The sequence below is a fragment of the Lygodium microphyllum genome, chromosome 18 (assembly GCF_053477565.2).
Source record: "Lygodium microphyllum isolate KBCC chromosome 18, Lygodium_microphyllum_v1.1.10, whole genome shotgun sequence".
In the NCBI taxonomy this organism is placed as follows: domain Eukaryota; kingdom Viridiplantae; phylum Streptophyta; class Polypodiopsida; order Schizaeales; family Lygodiaceae; genus Lygodium; species Lygodium microphyllum.
In genome coordinates this window covers 13,680,486-13,701,979 of record NC_141152.1, presented here as the reverse complement: position 1 = coordinate 13,701,979, position 21,494 = coordinate 13,680,486, and the positions used below count along the sequence as shown (strand labels likewise).

The following is a 21,494-nucleotide window of genomic DNA, read 5'->3' as shown; positions in this document are numbered from 1 at the left end:
TAGTCTGAATGCCGTGTTCAAGAATGAGGTTCGTGCTATTGCCTCAGCCCTGGGCAAGGTATCATGCAGAATTTCAGTTCTCACTTGGAACGTGTGTGGGCTATGCTCCAAAGAGCAGCAATGCACCCTCCTTTCTCTCTTGCTCGCAGATGTAAGCCTGATGTCTTTGGAGTGCAAGAAGTCAAGACACGCGTTGACGCCATCGATCGGGGCAACTGTGGCTTACTAGTTTTTGTGAAATATAAATTCAAAGCCTAGCTCATTTCTATTGGACGTGCATTGTGTGTCCGACTTACCTTTTCAAGAGAGACCCTCGACTGCATTGTGTATCCCGAATGCGAGCTGGCAAGTGGCAACGGCTAAGATCACACGTGCGTCATAACAGCACTGTCCTCTTTGGCGACTAGAATACGGTAGCAATCAATGGAGATCGTTCCCATGGCCTGGGCAACATGATTGAGGAGGAAAGGAAATCCTGGCAGGCCATGCAATCGACCCTTGGTCTGGTGGACATTGCAGTAACGAGGCTCGCTCCATCACCTAGCACAATAAACACATTGATGGCTCATGGCGTGGCGAGGTGCTCGTCTTGATAGATTTTATGTCGATTATGATGTTAAGTGGATCTCCCTCAACATCAAGTATCAAATCTTTGCCAATTAACATCATATTGGGGAATATGGGAATTTTTTATAAGTTTGGGATATCTGGTCAAATTTTCGGATTTGTCATAACTTGAACGTTATAACTCCAAATTGAGCGCTCTATAGCTCAATAGATTTTATTTTTCAAGCACTTTTCAATGATAGGTTATATCATATGGTTTTGAAAAACTTATAAACATGTTATTTGGATATTATTCTTTTAGTATTCAAAAAATAAAAATTGGGAGATTTTTAAACTCACTAATATTGTGTAAATTGTTTTTAATCTGATCATCTTCTCGTCATTATTACTTTTAGGATTATTTACATCTATGGCACTAATAAAGATCCCGAACACTTTAAATTTAATACTAGCTTACTAGCTAATAAGAACTTCGTTCAACATGCAAGGCAAGTCTGGGTTGATTGCCTTGTCACACCTCTTTCTTCTGGTTCTCTTTGGGAGCAAATATAATATTAGTGAGTTTGAGAATCTCTCGATTCTCATTTTTTGAATATTAAAAATGTGACACTTCAATAACATGTCTATTAAGTTTTTCAAAATCATATGATGTGATTTATCATTGAAAAATGTTTGAAAAATAAAATCTGTTGAGCTGTAGAGTGCTCGATTTAGAGATATAGTGTTTAAATTATGACAAATCCAAAGATTTGATCACGTGTCCTAAACTTATGGGAAATTTTCGTATTCCCCAATATGGTGTTAGCAACACATGCAAGCAATCACTCTCTGTACTGCAAAAGATATGGAAAGCGTCAAGCTTAGCTGGGGACACAACATCTCAATTCGGTAGCAGGGTTGAAACTCTATTCTTGTTGCTTTGCTATGCACTCTTGATAATCACACACTACTTCATCTCTTACAAAGTGTTGAAGATTTCATTAGGGATTGCCTTCTTGGATGGTAGGCACATCCACGATGCTATTCTCACATTGTTCTTGGCATTGATTATCCTCTATCACGAAAGGAGGATTACATTCTACTCAACATGGATCTAGATAAGGCTAATGATAGAGTTTGTTGGCAATTTATCCTAGCCATGATCCAAAAGACAAGCTTTGGACATCAGTTCTACATGATGGTTTAGGCCTTGTTTGCCAACACGTTTGTGTCGATATCCATCAATGGCTACCTCTCTTAACAGCTTCAGCATTCAATAAGTATGCCCTATAGCTCTGCTCCTCTTTGCTATAGCTACTCACCCTCTTCTATGCTGCATCATCCACGCAATTCATTTAGGCACAATCAGGGCCTTAGTATTCAAAGATAGCCACCACCTCTGCGCCCAAGTGTTTGCTGATGACAACTCCAATCTACTCCAGGCTAGTCAGCAAAAGTCCACTCCATGCTCCAAATATATGATGATTTCTCTTTTCCATCTAGTTCTAAGGTAAGCAATCTAAAGCCGAAATTATAGTTTTTGTCCTAGGGAGACTAGTATCCCCCTCAATGGTGGTTTTTGCAACCTCATTATTCCCCTTTGCCAAACCCAATTGGGCCAAGATTAAAGGCATATTCCAAGAAGGCTCTGTGGTCATACTATGAAGCTTAAGGGTGGCCTGTTATGCCCTAAGAACAACGCATTCCCCCTACTATCAAGGGGGTGTTGCTATCAAACCTCTACACAAGAAAACGGATAGAATGTCTGTCTCCCTTCTCAAAAGAATGTGGGAGGGGCAACCCTAGTCCACCATGGATTTCGAATGGATAACTAGCTCTTTAAAAGCCTCTTGCAAGTTATGGCCAGATGCAGCATGGCATGATATCTTATTCTCGAGATCTGCCAAGATCAAGATTTGGCGATCAAGCACTATCCAGCAGATGGTGAATCCTTGGAGATCACTATTGTCTCCTTTTTCAATGGCAATGTCTTGGTGCTAGCAAAGTTGATGCCTCGCTCTCTCTAAACATCTAGCTCTCCCCTCATGCATACACTAATGGATACACTCCTACTAGCAACAATGCTAACCTTAGCTTGAGGATTCACAAGAAAGGCCTATTCAAATGGATAAATATTTGGGACAACAACTCATCTCTATGGGAGATAGATCGTGCTGCTAATCAATTCAAACTCAATGCAAAGGAAGTAGAATGGCTTAAAGTCTTTCCAATATAAAAAATTAGTGATTCATATTTATTGCTTACAACTATTCTAATTGCTTACCTACTTAGTCAATCCTCCCAAGAAAACACTAGCTACTGCCAAGCATAGAGTTGACTTTCAAGAGCCCCAACTCCAGGTGCTTATTAAAAACCCTTGAAACGTGGAAGGAGGAGGAGCGTTTTACTTGCCTTGATCTCTAGAACAGATGTCTCAACAATGCTTGGAAAGCTTCCCTCTCCTATAAGGTCAATGTACTACTCTAGAGGATTGTTACCAATAAACTACCTACTCAAGGCAAGATCTCCAAGTTCATCAAGGTTTCCCGAGACTCTTTGCCCTTTTTGTGGAAGGCACAATGAAAGGATTAAGCATCTTTTCTAGGAATGTTGTGAAGTCCGTCTTTTTTTGCAAAAAATCAAAGTGTCTATGGATAAGGTCAACCTTCATCAATCTATCAACCGAAAGTACATCCTTCTCAATGATCATGAAAACTTCAACAAAGTCTTTGGGAAATTTTGGTCTATTTTGCATGGTGTGGCTCTTCTCAACCTCTAGTCCCTTAAGAACAACCCTGTCTTTGGAAGATCAAAAGTTCTACATGCCCTGCCTATTAGCCTCCATGCCCCAATCATATTAGATAGCTACCACTTGCTTAGTAAGTCCTCTAAATCCTCCAAAGTTGATAGTTGCCTTAAGCATGTTTCCAAGCCCATCAAGACCCTTAACCTAAGCTAGTAAATTAACTAGTCCACATAGTATAGAAATCTTAAGTAGAGAATTAAGCTAGCGAATTAATGAGTCGATTGAACTAGTATAGGAACCATACATAAAGAATGTCTCAACTTTTCAATTGGCAATAAAAGTTCAACATCAATGTAGCCTTGAGTCTCAAAGTGAACCTCAAGATCATAGGCCTATTCGTATTGCTTCATAAGAATATCAATAGAGACTAAACCTATACACTCAATATTAAGGACAGACCCAAGCATTTAGACCTACCAAGAATTATACTTACAAAAAGACCCAACTATCAAATATCAGTAATAGACTATTAGGTAATTAGGAACCAATCGTTATTTATTAATTCTAATGAATTGTTTAAGGAACCTTACATAAACATTCAACCATTCCAATCTCGAAAGAATTATAGCATCGTACCCCTCCCCGAGGCCTTTGCCATGCCAAGATAATTGGCAATTCCATCATTTTCAACAAGACAAATAAACTACTCAAAGCACTAGTCAATGTCTAAGATATTAAAAACGTCCATGGACAAACTTACTCTTAAGGAAGGTTGAAAACCAATGTGACTCTTGTCATTATCCCCTTAACGATCTATGATGGAGGGAGAAGCTTCAATGATCCCAATATTATAGGCATAGGTATATCTTATTCTAGGCAAGAGAAGTGAACCTCGTGAAGGGCTCAATTTCCACTCTTCAAGGTGCAAGCTATACTAAGATGTTTTTTTATAAAAGTCATCTTTTTGAAAGGATTGTTTATTCTCTTTACATGTATCTAGCATTTAGCAAGCTCATTTTACAACTTTCTTGTTTAGAACCTCGTGCACAAAAAATCCATTGCCTTCCAATGCTCAATGAACGTAATGATTGTGTCACCTTACATGGATTGGTAGGAACAAAAAGGGCAATGCTCATTGTTGACTTGGCCAAAGACGAAGATCTAACATAATCTTGTCAAGAGCATTTGCCAATCTTAACCGTAGAGCTTCCCGTGCTCAAAAAGAACTACTTCCTGCCAATGTATGCAGAGAAGAAGAAAGTGCAAGCATTTTAAACGGTTTTCCTTAGTTTTTGGAGCCGGCTTTGCTACAGCTTTGTGAAGGCTTGATGGTGCAACCTCTATTTTAGCATTCTCTTATCCTTAGGGTTTCGGGGCCGTTTGCCCAAAATTCACGGGAGGTAAGAAAATTTTGAATCCCTTTGACGAGACGTAAGCCTATTGCTCGTGGCCCTCGTTGAGATTCTAGTACTTGTATCTATTAACTCTTCGAAGCATTCCTTGCTCTGAGCTTGTAAGCTGAGCATTTGAAGAAACCTGACCAAGTTCAACTGCAGTAATTTCGAGTGTGAGTGTCAACGTCTAGGCTGCCTACTCATCGTTGTGCCAGTCTTTGTCACCCTCTCTTTCAAGTGTGCTTTGCGCGTGCGTGCATGCATGTGTGTGTTATTAACATCTATCTGTCCGAAAGCCACTTGGGCACTTGCACGCATTACTAACATCTAGAAGTGTCTGACAGCAACTCCACTGCATGCATGCATTATTAACATCTATCTGTGTCTGAAACCCACTTGCACCCACGCGCATGCAGGTATGAGCCTGCGCCCAGATGCTCACATGAGAAGACACCAAACCAATTTAGGTCAGATGCTAGACCAAATGCATCATACAGAATCAAGTCTGTTAATTTCTAATGCACATGGTTACCCAATATGGAAGAGACCAAACCAATTTTGGTCAGATGCTAGACCAAATGCATTGTACAGAATCAAGTCTGTTCATTTCTAATGCACATGGTTACCCAACATGGGATAATTTTACAGCACTCAGCCTCTATGGGCAATGCAGGCTTCTATACATGTAAATGGTCCTATGTCAATTATACCAGTAACAAGATGAACTACCACCAGCGGCCATACAGATGGCCCTAAGAAGGTTTGCTTCCATCATACAATCCCAGAATGCAGATCACTTCAGACATGCAATTCTGATTTGAACCGTTATTCTGGTAGTGAAATTAAGCTCTTCAATCAAGCTTTGTTCCGACCGCACAAACCTCATCTTAACCATCAAGTTTGTAAATCTGACAATGCATAGTGCCGCATATTCAGTAGCGCAGCCAAGAACCCTTATGAAGAAATGTCTATTTTCGGCAGAAGCAGAGGACCCTATTCTTCATCACTTTCATCTGCAACAGAGTGATTTTCGGCACCATTTGGAATCAAACAACACATTAGCTAATGTCCAGAAGCAGACACAAGGGAAAACACTACTCAAATGCATACCTTCAGATGATTGAGCAGCATTATCTGCATCATCATCATAATCCTCATACCCCTCGCTATCATGCTCCTCAACAACGGGAGGCTTATATACTGGAGGGAAGGGTTGTGATGCACTTCTTCTGCCTCTTGGTTCCGTGATTATATTTGTCATGTCAATGCCTTCAAGATCTTTTTCCCTTGCTATTTTTCGTTTGACTGCTTTGATTTCTGCATCCAAATCAAGGCACAATCTGGCACGTCAAAAAGGGATTGCCTCTGTCAATAACTATGAAAAACTTGACCTGAGTTTTATAGAGTAAGGAAGGGCAGGTGAACAATCTGAATAGTTGGACGGGCATCAACATGACCCTAATTAGCACATCCTAGAAGTTCACAGCATGCAGAAGTAATTTTAAAAAGCTGTCTTGATGTTCACAACCATTACTTTTGCAGGTAGCCTTAACTGAGATGCATGATACAAAAGGAGATCGCTTTGTCAGATTCGCTTAAGTGGAAGTGGACCCTTCAATGTTGTATTTTTTGTAGGCTTTGCCACTTCATGGGTCCTAGCAAGGCAATCCCCAGTTGAACAGCAGGTCATGACTCATGACATGCAACATCTTTTAAAGCGTGCAAATAGCCATGACCACGGATTAGAATGCGAGTCGGTGCCACAAATCAACCCACCAATTGAGTTGCAAGCTCATTGATGTACATAACATTAAGCACAAAAAATGGTCAGAAGTGCACAAATGTCACAGTGAAAACAGCCCGCTAGGAACTAATCGCTTTCAGAAGACTTGAAGACACTAAGTACATGACTAGTGTAAAACGAGCCAAAGACTAATAGGGACCACCAAAATGGATTGAACCAGGCAAACCTTCTGATGTAACTTGAGAAAATATCACCACAGAGCTTGGGATATTACCTTTGTCTGTTGGATTTGAAGAAAGACCATGACGCTCTAGAATGCTTTCCATCTCTCTTACAAGAAAACTGTCACGTTTATCTTCAGGCTCTTGCTTTGCTTTTTTGTATATAGAAGGAGAGACACTGCAAAAGGACGATGTGCACACAATATGAAAGTGCAATTAAGTGCAATAAGCATTAATCTTGTGCTAAACAGTGAAATATACTCACTTCAACCCACAAGCTTTGAGAATCTTCTTCAGATGTTCCAGCTTTTTCGACTTCACAACATTCTTTGCTGGTTCCTGTAACATGTATATAGTCATAACAAAGCACACCAAAGGATAAAAGGGAACTTGTACAAAGAACAAGAAGTAACGAACCTACCCTCTGAGGAGCTTGCCCTTCAGAACCATCACTACCCTGTTCAGAAGCATCCTGATGACTTTCATCTTGTTCTTCCTTGGTCTCTTTTTTGACCTTTCTTATTTTCTCCTTTTTCTGTTTCTTTTTTGGTGCCTCCTCTTGTGAACCTTCAGATCTCTCATCTTCCTCATCCTCCTTGATATCCTGTCTCTTTTTTTTACGTGAGACTTTCTTTTTATGTTTAACTTCCGGAACGTCATCTGCTACCTCTTCAGATTCCTGCACATCTCCATTTGCTTGATCCTCGCCCTCATCTTTAGGTTCATCATTGGCCCCACTTATGAGAACCTAACCTCCAAAGAAATAGGCACAAATCAGATTACGCACTTTCACTCAAACACCTCAAACATTTTGCTTAAGAGACCATACCTCATCTACAAGCTGCCTCACAAAAGCTTTATGAGGATCAAGAGCAAACTTCTCTAGCCCCAAGTCTGTTTCCAACAATCTTCGAACACTAGCCAATGTAATTGTTCTGGGAAGACCAGTCAAAAACATATCAAGAAGATCACTAAATTTGCAAGAGACATCAACCACCAAAAACTCTAACAGAAATCAGCCATTCCTATTGTAGTTGTTATCACCAGAAATCATCTAAAAACTTGAGGCTATGAGCTTGAAAGTTTGGCACTTCGTTTGTGTGTCATTTAATGTGAAATGTAGATAAGCTGCAACTTCAATCTGCTGCTAGACATAGATCAACTGGATTGGCTGAGATGCCCAACTTCACTGATATGGATAACTGCTCCTACATGGCTGTATAGATCACATTCTGTTACAAACACCAACTGCTAGAATATCATTGCCATCTGAACTATCTACTCTAAAATGCTGTTGATGGTTGCAGACTAATGCTAGCTGAGATACTATTGAGTGTGGGACTGTTGCTGAAATAATTACTGAAGCTTAGCTGAAGCTAGAATTTCTGCTGACTCCTGAGAAAGAGCTAACAAGCTCAACCTGCGCTGCCAAAATTCATATTTACCTCTGTAAGCTGGTAATTTCCAGTTCAGTTTTGTGGCCCTTACTCCACTTGTGCCAGTCAAACGACACTCCATGTTGAGAGGGAACAAAAGTTGTGGAACCTCAACATAGTTGGTAAGAGTAACTGATCAACTTTCTAGCTACAGGAATGCTGCCGGCAGGGATGGTCAAAGGCACAAGAAGAAGAGTGGCACTCTGAAGTAGAAGCTTCACGGTCAGTTAAAAACCAGAGTTCACCAGTTGCTCTGACGGTGTGCTCTGGATTATGAGCACAAGGTGATGCACAAGAAGTTGACTACATGTCAGAAGTGTCACTTCCAGGCTACTGCTGCAGGTCACGAACAGCTAAGGAAGGCCCATCATAGAAAAGGAATGTGAGATCAAATGATTTCAAAAGCAAATGTTCATAGTGCACAAATGACATGTGTTAATGTCCTTGGACATCCGGATGGGCGCTAGTACCATTGGTCACAATGGTTGTGAAGTGAATAAGTCTGAATGCACTAAGGAGCACTTCAGGGTTAGGGCAGGCCGAGTCCTATTTATAGGACTCAAGGCCCTATTGTGCACATTGATTGTGTCATCACCAATGTGGGACTCTTGGCATATTGGCTGACGTATCCATACACCGGGATGGTGTGGGTTGGTAGTATGGGATGCCAACCATTGGGATGCGGTCGTGACCCAAAGTGTTGCTAGCTCCCAAGCTCAAGGGTGAGCCTGTTTGGCTCTATGGCTAGGAGGTGAGTTTGATATCCAATCCCTTTTATATGAGTTTGGCTTGCATGGTGTCTCATATGCACATTAGATCCTAGAGGGACATTTCATTGGTATCACAGCATCAACTTGCATCAGGATGCAAGATCCGATGACGTGTACAAAACCACTTTTGCTCACACAACCATGATGGTTCACCCTTCACAAGTACGTCTTTACACCCTTTACAAGTCCGCCTTTACCTCGTTATGGGCGGTATCGAACATTGCTGTCGGGAGGGGCATACACACAGGCATAGATGCAAGTGGTGGGTATGAAAGCAAGGTATGTTTCTTACTTTATACTTGTGCTTGGGTTTTGTGTTGAGTCAATGTTTTTGCTCAAGGATTTTCAATGGTTTTGACGATTGGAGTCCAAGGAACTACCATTCCAAGTCTATGGTAGACTGGTGTCAAAAGCTAAAATCTGGTACCCTAGATTAGATCAAAATTTTTGATTGACGATAATTTCTATCAATTCAATATTTAATGTTAATGTTACTGTTAATTTCAGGGTGGTTTTGTACGTTTAGTACGATAATCACCAAAGACACACATATAGGATACCACTGGTTTGCAAACATCCTCCTCATAAGGCATACAATCACTCCATGATTTAGTGGTGATTCCATTCAGCACATATACTGAACATGCCACCACATACGAGTCCGATTCCTTCTTTCAGCCACACCGTTTTGTTTAGATGCATAAGCCGTAATACATTGATATATAATGCCTCTTTCAACAAAAAAAGTATAAAATTCACGTTTCATATATTCCCCCTCCAATGAGTATAGGGAGTAATCAGCTTGCAACTGCTGTCATTTTCAACCAAGGCTAAGAAGGTTTGAAAATAAGCAAAAAAACCTCTAGTTTGTGCTTCAATACATATATCCAACAATTATCAATCATGCCACCAACACAAATCACAAATACAAATCTCTCTCAATGGATTTGATGCACATGGTGTGGAGAAATACCCTAACACAAAAACTCAAATACAATCATACAACAATAGCGGAAGTTGATAAAAAAAACACAGTAAGGGTTAGAGTAACTTAGAGACAATGAACACAATGAATAAGAAATCGAATGAATCTGAATAGATACAATGCTCAGGCAACAAACACACTATGCAATGAAGGAATACTGACCCTTGAACCCGTCTCGAAGACCAAGGCAAAGAGTATGAGATGGAGCATGTGTCATACTCCGACGAATCCTAAATCACAAGGCAACCTCCATCAATGTCCAACAATAGCAAACACAAAAGCACGCAGCTACATCAATATCAAATAGGTAGAGGAGAGAGAAAACCTCTAAACGCAACAATGGATGGAGTCAGATAGTAGAGGTGACAACTGTAGAAGGATGAACACAACCTCCACGAGGTGCAATAGAGCCAAGCAACAATTGTAGGAAAAAAAAGCAATCTCAATGAAGTCGCCAGCAATAGACATTAGCTCCACGACAACAAACTGTCACCATGTGGTGATACTTTTTACAATTGCTTTTCTTATTTACTTATATAAATATTTTATTTTTCTTTTCTTTTGTTGTTGTTGCTTTTTACCCCCAGAGTTCTCTTGGAATAAGCGAGATCTTTGCATGGCCAGAAGAGGCAGCCACTGGGACAAATTGGACTAATGGTTTGTCTGAGCCTTAGGACCAGTTCCATATTGAATGGGCACTAAAGAATAGAATGCCAGTGGTTTGGGACTGTGTGCTTAGCCACTAGAGATGGTGCAGGACAAACTGAAATCAAATATTTAAGTATAGGAATTATTAGAAATAAAGTCATGCCTTGCATCTGGTAATTTGCATATTTTGAAAGGTAGCCGAAAAGGGGTTTAATAATCATGAGATGTCAGAAATAGATTGAGTATCTACGGGTATAGCAAAAACAAGTCAAGTAATAGGATCTAACTTCCGCAGATGCATCATAGATTGTCATGGTACATAAATATTCCATCTAGGTCAATTGTACTCCATAGACCATCATAGAGAATTAACTTGCATTTTCAATGAATGCATGTACACTTGCATTTGAGTAATTAAGTCATGCCTTTTGAGTTGCATAAATGTACTGGAAGGGATTTCTATGAATAGGGACCTCGCATCGCATTGACAACTTAGAGGAGACTTGCATTGGGACTTGCATGGCATCATGAATACCTTCAATTGCACCACATAATGGGGTATGCATCTAAAAAGGTAGATTAGGATGCACACATGAAATGTTAAGCTTGTTTGAAAGGAATAGTTTGGTAAATAAGGTCCTGGTCAATAAGCGAAGTCAAGGTTTAGCTCGACCCACCTAGGACCTTAGTCACAAAATAAATCGGTTTGTCCTTACAACCATATTTTGACTTGGAGTCAACACGCTCGTTGGTCTCTACCCCAATAGCCAACCGCGATGAGCCCAAAACACGCTTAGGTATATCATTTCCAGAATATGAAACATCTCAAAACTAACACAAGGAAGCTTGAATGTAGTACCCATAAGGAGAATTACTACTTGCCAAGCTACATTCGATGCTCGTAGCTATTTCGGAATGGTAAATAGACTTGGTTTACGTTGTCTTGCAAAAGGAGTAAATATAAGTTTTCATTATCTTGAAGACGAGGAGACCCTAGGGTGAGCTTAGAACTTGATAGAGTTCTAAGATAGAAAAGATGATTACCAATTGACCCAACAAAACTCTGGACCAAGATCTTAAGATAGGGGGATCAAAGGATAGTAACCCCGGGAAGCCATCATTTGAAACTATAGTGTAATTTATCTACCCTAATACATAGTAGTGAGGTCGAGCAGAGGATATTCCCCATCCCCTGGGAAATAATGGAAAATGATGCCAAGGCAAGAATGATCAAGAAAGGTGACGTTAGCATCAAAGATGAGGACTTCACCTTAGCAAATGTCTTGAGAGCACTTGCCTTGAATAATGAATCAGTTGAATTCAAGGAGGGCAAGCCAAGCTACCTCCAGCTAGCTGTCAGCCCTAGCCAAGGGAGTTCCAAATAACCGTGATAGGAATGTGGACCGAACCCACAACAAGAGGTCTCTCCATAGGTTAGTTTGAATGTAGGAGGATGCTTAGATGCCAAGGGAGCTCTGGCTGTAAATTCCCTGCCTTCGGGTCCTACTCAAACAATCTACGTGACTCTAATAGATTCTCGAGTCCCTGTTACTAGTGCAAGGGAAAATACTTGGAGGAAATAAGATGCATCCTCATAGATTGTGAAATCCGTCGTTTTTGGACAAGACTTGTATTTAAGTTAAGATGATAATATAAAGTTTACTTCCAAAGAACTTGTCTGAAATGTTTTTGTGTCAGTGCCATAAGTTATGCAAATGAACCCTATTTCTTAAAAGGCTTAATTAAGGTAGTTGTTTTTAAATGTCCCGCATAAATGTGAAAGGACCTAATTAGGTAACTAAAGAATGCCCATTGAGGGAAGCGGATGGGTGGAACCCCTGACGGGTCCATCCTACGCAAGGGTGGTCCCAAAGAGCTAGGAGGATTCTCACAAGGTTCTATAGATGAACGACCTTTAGGTAATATTAGATTAGAACCCGATTCATGCCATTTTAAGAGACCGGAATGGAACTATGCCTTATGGGCAAAGAGGTTGAGCGGTGCATCCCTCTCGTTTCCCATTCTCTTTGAACCAAGTGCAATATGGATCTGCTTCAACTTGGGTATCCCTATGTAAAGTAGGATGTCTAGGACCCGACGCTAGAATGCAGTCAAGAGACCTTAACCCCTAGGAACCCAGATTTCAGGTCAATCTTAGTGGGTTCGGCTCCTAACGTTTTGTTGCAAGGCGGACTCAGGAGACCCTAAGCGAAAAACCCCGAAACATTCCATGGGAGTACCGAGCGGCGATGCTTATATTCATTTTTTGACGGATCGCTAAAGCGTGCTTGGGTAGCCGATAGATGGGCACGTTACATTGATGTGCAGCAATCACATCATGATAAATTTTTATGGTTGCTTGGCAAGTTGTAAATACTTTGAACACCTGATCATTGAGCCACCTAGTGTAATCAAGCAATCCATTTTCACCCTCCCACACATACTTCAGCAAATTTGTGATTCTTGAGAAAGTTGGAGCTCTATTATTTAAGGGGTCAATTAGGTAGATTCCCCCATCAATCCACAAGTCCACATGTTTCAATCCCATTTTCATGTAACTCTGTAAAACCTGAGGGTTGACATTGGTACGCTAGGTTCTTTTGAATAATGGGGCATATTCAATCTCTATCTCAGTATGCAACTCCTTCTTTCATGTATTCATTTTACTATAAATAGAAACGCGGAGCCTACTTGGTTGTCATAGGAGGTAGAGTGGAGATGCACAGAGAGACACACAAAGGTGCCAAGGGAAAGGAGGGTGTAAGTAATTCACTCTGTTAATGAAGGTTGCATAAACACAGAGAAGAGGTCACAATAGATCCATGAGAGAGTATAGATATGGGGGAAAATAGCTCAGAGACTAGGGATATCCAAGATTTTTCATATTTTAGACATTTCTATTTTACCTCCAAAAACATTTCCAAAAACCCAAGATAGAAGATACACATGTAAGAATGCTCACAGAATAAAAGTCACTGTAACTGAGCCACATTACACTTTTGATGTGGTCATAATGATAAAAGTTGCACATAACTTGAGGAATGCAAGGGTCACCATCCCTAAAATTCAGCGAGTTACTATTTTTGGACCCCGAAATCTGTTCACGTCATTGTCTTCGTTTTTACACGAGGATTAATTCTTTGATCTGTGCTGAGGTCAATTTTGCACCGATCATAGAGAATTTTAGACCGGAATGTTTAAACGGGAAAATTGTTACATGCATGCCATGTGGCACAAATTTCCAAAAGAGAGAGAGAGAGAGAGAGAGCATTTTTTAAAAAAAACGTAATAGGCATAAGGGGCAGATCGGAGAATGAAGTTTTGAGGAGTTGAGGGCAGATTGCTGCAAGAAAACCAGCCATGGAAAGTACTTCTACGTCTTTGTTTGCATGATGGATTGATTCCATCGAAGGTACAATTCTATGTTTTCTTTGCACATGCTGAATCGTAAGAGCAGTGAACTCTGTTCATGCTGAATAAGAACAGTGAACTCTGTTCATGCTGAATGAGAACAATGAACTCTACACATGCTGAATCATAAGAACAGTGAACTCTACTCATGTTGAATAAGAACAGTGAACTCTGCTCATGCTGAATGAGAACAGTGAACTCTGCACATGCTGAATCGTAAGAGCAGTGAACTCTGTTCATGCTGAATAAGAACAGTGAACTTTGTTCATGCTGAATGAGAATAGTGAACTTTGCACATGCTGAATCATAAGAACAATGAACTCTACTCATGTTGAAGAAGAACAGTGAACTCTGCACATGCTGAACAGTAAGAACAGTGTGCTGAACAGTAAGAACAGTGAATTCTGCACATGTTGTACAGTAAGAACAGTGAATGCTGCACATGCTGGACAGTAAGGGATGTTGATCTGGACATCCTGTACTGTTCCTATGCAGCTGGGATTTACTAAGAAGAGATAAAAACCAACTGTTCACAAGTTATGTATTTTGGAACATTACCATTTTTGTAATTTTCTATCTTTTATTTGATAAAGAAATACTGAGAGGGGCACCGATCTGGTGTTGAGCGAGGGAGAGAGGTTTCTGTTTATGTGTGTGTATGTAAAGTCCAGGTGTTAATTGAAGGAACTACCCCTTTATGTGAGTCATAGACCGGTTGCATGGTTCCATCCCTGGGATTTGAATTTTTTTCTGTAAGAATTCAAGCTCGGACAATTTTGGGTGAAAAGGCCATACACACAAGTTTTACAGAGATTACAGGACTAGAGAGATTACACACATGGATAAAGGCAAAGGAAAACTCCCCCATGAAGAAGAGAGTTCTTCTACTCATAGACATCAAAGAGAGCGTATTGGTGCACAGGTGTCAGCACCTTCTAGAACCGAGATTGAACCACGTGATGAGCAGCAAGAACAGGAGGACTTGTTTATGGCACAACTCCTCGGTATAGTTGGCTCTTTCCAACAGCTGGTAAAGAATCCTCGGATGCAAAAAATTTTGAAGTCACATAATGAGGATTCTCAGGCTGAGTCATCACATTATACCATGGAACGCTCAAAAAGGCAAACCTCTAATGTGCGTGAGCGTGTGGAGAAGACACCAAACATGGAGACAGGTCTAGTGCAACAAGAAGCACAAGCATAGGATCAGGGTGTGAATGGTCAAGGCAGTTATGCACAAGCGGCACAGCAGACTATTCCTCCTCAGTTTGCTCCTTATCCTAGTTACTTTGGTTGTGGGTCAGTTTTTCAAGCAATAGCTAGATCACCCACGGGTTATCAGGGATACTTGCCTAGAGGGCCACTAAGAATAATGCCTATTAAGGCAGTGAACCCACTTTATGCTAATATTGGTCTACAGCCCGGTTATCAAACTCTGCAGAGTCCTTATTTGATGCTTGGAGTACAAAATGCAGCCGCTGGTTTTTCTCAACCTAGTGGGCATATGCAAGACAGGTGAAATGAATGTTGATAATGCACCTAAGGGACTCCCCTTTTTACAGCCACCTGTCTATGACAACCTACCACCAAAAAGTGCAAAGCCTAAAGACTACAAAGAGGGTGGTCAGGCAATAAAGTTTGAAACCTTCAGTGGTATGCAAGATAAGCTGAAAGCTTTGACATTTATACAGCAGTTTGATGCAGCTTACACAGGAGGGAATTTTACTCAAACTTCTAAGGTGCAAAAGGCTGCAACTTTTCTGAAAGGTAATGCTTTGCAGTGGTGGAATATATTGTTGATGCAAGGATATGCACTTGCCACTTGGGTCCATTTCAAACAGTTGTTTGCAGCCTCATGGTTAACTAACACGTTTGAAGTAGATGTCATGACTGCATGGCATAAATTGGACGCGGAAAATTGTATGGATTTAAAAGAGTGCAATAAGAAATTTTGGGAAGCACTTTTGCCCGTGAGTTCTTACAGGACAGTGCCCCTATCAAAACAAATTGAAAAGTACTGTTGCGATTTGCCCGAAGCCATCAGGGATTATTGTACCAAGACTAGGGTTACAAATATGGTATAGTTAATTGAAAATGACGATGTGGCAAATGCATTGTTGAAAGGAAAAGCAGACAGCTTTAAAGGCACTGAAAAGAAGGATTCTCAGTTTGAGCAGGATCCTGGCAAGAAGAAGAAGCAATTTCCACAAAGGATCAGTTTTACAAAGAAGTCTTTTTGGAAGAAAAGATTTCAGCAGCAACCTCAAACTTCTTTTAAATAGGGTAAAGGACAAAAGAGGCCACTTTTTGGCAAATCATTTGAAGAAAGAAAGGCTTTAATGATGGCTGAAAAATGCTTTATTTGTGAACAGAAAGGCCATATTGCTTCTAAATGCCCACAGCAATTTTCTAAAGATGCAAAGGATAAAGATGAGCCAAGTAAAAAGAAGCCCAGCATTGGCTTAGTGCCTGATATGGTGGGAGATCAATCAGTTGATGATGCTACAGAATTGTACACAGCTTGGGGAAAGATCAGAGATTCCACAGTGCTTATTTTCTTTGATCCTTGAGCTCGTGCAAACTTTATCTCACCAGCATTGGCAACTAAATTGGGTATACGTCCCGAGGAAATGGGACCAGTTGGACACACTGATTTGGCATACCCAGGACATACTGAACCTGTCACCCCCATTCTTGGCAAACTTCATATGCATATTCAGAGCTATGTTGACACAGAGGAGTTTCATATTATGCCTCTAGAGGGCTGTGATGTTCTATTGGGTATCCCATGGTGCCACAGGAAGCATGCTATCTTGGATATTTACAATAAAACGATTACTCTTGTACATAGGAGCAAGACTCATGTGTTAGATGTGAAGCTTAAAGGAGAGTCTATCCCAGTTGTTTCTGCTTTTGCAATTACTTCTGTAATGAAAAATCATATTTCTGCATACTTGGTTTTTACAAAGTAAGTTAATGAAGTTGACAGTAATGTGTCTGTACTAGATGAAAGTAGAAGGGCTTTCTTGGATGAATTCAATGACTGTTTCTCAGATTCGTTATCAAGAGAGTTACCCCCTAAGAGGCTTGAAGATCATACCATAGATCTTATTCCATGTACTAGTCCGCCCAATAGGCCACCGTACAAGGTGTCAGTGCAGCGCAACAGAAAGAGATTATGACATAGGTTAATGAGCTTTTAAAGAAAGGACTAATTCAGCCCAATAGTTCTCCGTTTTGTTCACCTCTGTTGCTACTTCAGAAAAAGGACGGCTCTTGGCGAATGTGTATTGACTACAGAGCCTTGAATAAAAACACGATCAAGAATAGGTTTCCGATTCCGAGGATAGATGACATTCTTAATCGATTACAAGGAGCAAGAATGTTTAGCATGATAGATTTAAAAAGTGGATATCATCAGATGAGAATCGGACCAAAGAATATCCATAAGACTGCTTTTAGAACAACATTTGGCCTCTATGAATTTTTAGTCATGCCGTTTGGATTGACCAATGCTCCTGCTACGTTTAACAGGATCATGGATAGAATTTTCCGCCCTTATCGAAGTTTCGTTGGCACATTCTTTGATAATATGATTATCTTTTCAAAAGAATGAAGCGGAACATAGAAAACATCTAGTTGCAGTCTTTAATGAGCTTCAGCATAACAAATTGCTCATTAATGGTAAGAAGAGTGAATTCTTTTTGGAAGAGATTCACTTCCTTGGGCACATAGTTTCTAAAGATCGTGTGAATATGGATCCTGCAAAGATAGAAGCAATTGTCTCTTGGCCAGACTTGAAAACTGTTCATGAAGTCCGCAGTTTTCTTGGCCTATACGCTTACTACAAAAGATTTGTAAGACACTTTGCAGAGATTGCTTCTCCTTTACATACGCTTAAAAAGAAGGATGTCAAATGGCAATGGATTGACAAAGAGAAATCAGCATTTAGATGTTTGAAGGGGAAAATGACTACAGATCTAGTACTTATTTTGCCAAATCTGTCTAAGCCATTCGTAGTGCAGTGTGATGTATGTGGAAACAGCATTGGTGCTGTATTAATGCAGAATGGCCGAGTTGTGGCATACGAGAGTAGAGTACTTTCTGTCGCTGAAAGGACTTACCAAATTTATGAGAAAGAATTATTGGTTGTGATCCATACACTCTCTAGTTGAAAGCACTATTTGCTTGGTACTGATTTTGTAGTGCAAACGGATCATCAAACACTTAGATACTTTCTCACACAGGCTAAATTGTCAGAGAAACACATGCGTTGGGCAAATTTCCTATCTCTATTTCATTTTCAGATAGTACATGTGGAAGGCAAGAAGAATGTAGTTGCAAATGCTTTATCTTGTAAACCACATGTGTTAGTTGTTTCAATTCCTTATCACCATGAATTGGATGATATGAAAGAGCAATATGCTGATGATGAAGATTTCTCTAAAATCTACGAACAGTTGATCAATGGCCAACATCATGATCATTATGTGTTCAAAGAAGGCTTTATCATGATGCATGTGGAAGACTATGCGTTACAAAACAGCTAAGGCCAAAAGTTTTATTAGAAAGTCGTGCTCCACCGTATACAGGACATCGTGGTATTGATGCTACAATCAAAGCGGTAGAGACTTTCTTCTATTGGCCAGCCTTGAGATCTAATATTGATGTATATGTCAGATCTTGCCTTGTATGTCAAAAGGTCAAATTTGATAGACAGAAGGCACCAGGGTTATTGCAACCACTGCCTATTCCAGAAAGGCCATGGGAAAGTATTGCCATGGATTTCATTTTTTATCTTCCAAGAACTTCAGGGAATGATGGAATCTGGACTATCATTTGGACATTCAGCAAATAGGCACATTTCATTCCTGTAAGAAAAAAGGTCAAGTCAGAACACATGGTAAAGATATTTATGCAAAATATCTTCAAGTACCACATGGAATACCACAATCAATTGTCAATGATAGAGACCCAAGAATGACTAGCTTATTTTGGAAAGCATTGTTTGAAAACATGGACACTACACTGAAATTTTCATCTTCTTTCCATCCACAAACTGATGGACAATCTGAAGAAGCAAATTCGACTATTTTAGATTTACTGAAGTGTTATGTTTCAGATCATAAGACTTCTTGGGAACACTACTTGCCATTGGTTGACTATGCATACAATAATACAGTGCACTCATCTACTGGCAAAGCACCTTTTGAGATTGTGGAAGGTGGAAACAAATTGCCTCCCATTTTGTAGACAAAAAATAACATCTTTGAAGCAGATCATTATGTAAATGATTGGGAAGAAGCGTATAAAAAGGTCAAGTATGCCCTAGAAAAGTCACAAGCTAAACAGAAAAGAGCTGCTGATAGTTATCGTCAAGAGCTCTTGTACAAAAAGGATGATTGGGTCTTATTGTGTTTTGAAAAGGCACGTTTGAGAAAACAAAAGGGCAAGGAACGTTTGTTTCCAAAGTTGAGTATGCGTTATTATGGCCGTTTTCAAGTCTCAGAGAAGATCAATGACGTAGCATATAGGCTGAAATTGCCAGAGAATTGGAAAATTCATAATGCATTCCATGTGAGCGTATTGAGGCCTTTTATTGGTGAACTGCCAGAAGATTTGGTTCAAGAGGAACAGCCTAAAGTAGAAGAATTAGATGAGATTCTAGTTCCTTAGCAGATCCCGGCACATAAGGATAGGAAACTGAAAGGTAGAGTTATGAGAAGATTTTTGGTAAAGTTCAAGAACTATTCACCAATGGATGCCAAATGGATGGAAGAGGCTAAATTGGCAGATTCACCTCAGTTATTGCAACTTTACCGAGAAGCTTTTTTACTGGAATCCACAATGACTTAGAATACTTTTTGAAGCAATGTACATTCTCTGTTGTACAGTTGAATATTGTATCTCATTGAATAATGCATAATACATGGCTTACATTTAGCATTAACATGTGTATCATTGAATGAAATCTCAGTGCTTTGAAGTTGTATTTGTTACACTTCAGTTGAATGAATATGCATGTTGTGACACTAATAGTTCGTGCATACGTGCTATCGCCCTGTGTTGCATCCGGAAACATGTATATTAGAAAGGCTCCTAATAATCATAGTTGGATACAGGATGTAATCCTCCATCTATGTGAGACTTGAACTTGCGATGACACAAATGTTAGTGGGGAAACTCCTACCATCGCCCCGTGTCATCTGTTAGCAAGTGATACATGCGATGGCACTAATAACATGGAGAATCTTGTTATCGCCTTGTGTCATCCATTAGCATGTGTAACATGCAATCGAGGTCGCTTGCTTCTTTCAAGAGGGGGATATGTCACCAGGTGGTGATACTTTTTACAGTTGCTTTTCTTATTTACTTATATAAATATTTTATTTTTCTTTTCTTTTGTTGCTGTTGCTTTTTACCCCCAGAGTTCTCTTGGAATAAGCGAGATCTTTGCATAGCCAGAAGAGACAACCATTGGGACAAATTGGACTAATGGTTTGTCTGAGCCTTAGAACCAGTTCCATATTGAATGGGCACTGAAGAATAGAATGCCAGTGGTTTGGAACTGTGTGCTTAGCCACTAGAGATGGTGCAAGACAATGAGCCTGGCCAAGATAGAAGATGCACATGTGAGAATGCTCACGGAATAAAAGTCACTGTAACTGAGCCACGTTACACTTTTGATGTGGTCGCAATGATAAAAGTTGCACATAACAACTTGAGGAATGCAAGGGTCACCATCCCTAAAATTTAGCGAGTTACTATTTTTGGACCCCAAAATCTGTTCGCGTCATTGTTTTCATTTTTACACGAGGATTAATTCTTTGGTCTGTACTAAGGTCAAATTTTGCACCGATCATGAAGAATTTTAGACCGGAAGATTTAAACGGGAAAATTGTTACATGCATGCCATGTGGCACAAATTTCACAGAGAGAGCATTAAAAAAAATGTAATAGGCATAAGGGGCAAATGGAAGAATAAAGTTTTAAGGAGCTAAGGACAGATTGCTACAAGAAAACCAGCCATGGAGAGTACTTCTACGTCTCTGACTCAAACACAGAGGTAGAGCTTGCTCCCTCTGATCACCTCCCTCTCTATTCTGAGAAGAAATGCTTTGCATGATGAATTGATTCCATCTAAGGTACAATTCTGTGTTTTCTCTGCACATGCTGAATCGTAAGAACAGTGAACTCTATTCATGCTGAATAAGAACAGTGAACTCTGCTCATGCTGAATGAGGACAGCGAACTCTGCACATGCTGAATCGTAAGAACAGTGAACTTTGCTCATGTTGAATAAGAACAGTGAACTCTACTCATGCTGAATGAGAACAGTGAACTCTACACATGCTGAATCGTAAGAACAGTGAACTCTGCTCATGCTGAATAAGAACAGTGAACTCTGCTCATGCTGAATCATAAGAACAGTGAACTCTGTTCATGCTGAATAAGAACGGTGAACTTTGTTCATGCTAAATGAGAACAGTGAACTCTACACATGCTGAATCGTAAGAACAATGAACTCTGCTCATGTTGAAGAATAACAGTGAACTCTGCACATGCTGAATAGTAAGAACAGTGTGCTGGACA

The 21,494-nt window shown here is 40.1% G+C and overlaps 1 protein-coding gene and 1 pseudogene across 1 annotated transcript in view; one reads left to right on the top strand and one right to left on the bottom strand.

The window, feature by feature from the left end:
- Positions 1–5,197: 5,197 nt before the first annotated feature.
- Positions 5,198–21,494, bottom strand: part of LOC148020600 (uncharacterized) — a 28,599-nt gene continuing 12,302 nt past the window's right edge. The window contains exons 2-7 of the mRNA XM_087699416.1: positions 7,481–7,586; positions 7,073–7,399; positions 6,917–6,990; positions 6,705–6,829; positions 5,797–6,003; positions 5,198–5,699 (exon numbers count right to left, since the gene is read on the bottom strand). Coding sequence (XP_087555542.1) covers positions 5,680–5,699; positions 5,797–6,003; positions 6,705–6,829; positions 6,917–6,990; positions 7,073–7,399; positions 7,481–7,586 — 859 coding nt within the window. The 3' untranslated portion in view covers positions 5,198–5,679. The remainder of the gene's footprint in view (positions 5,700–5,796; positions 6,004–6,704; positions 6,830–6,916; positions 6,991–7,072; positions 7,400–7,480; positions 7,587–21,494) is intronic.
- Positions 8,999–16,873, top strand: LOC148020601 (uncharacterized; annotated as a pseudogene).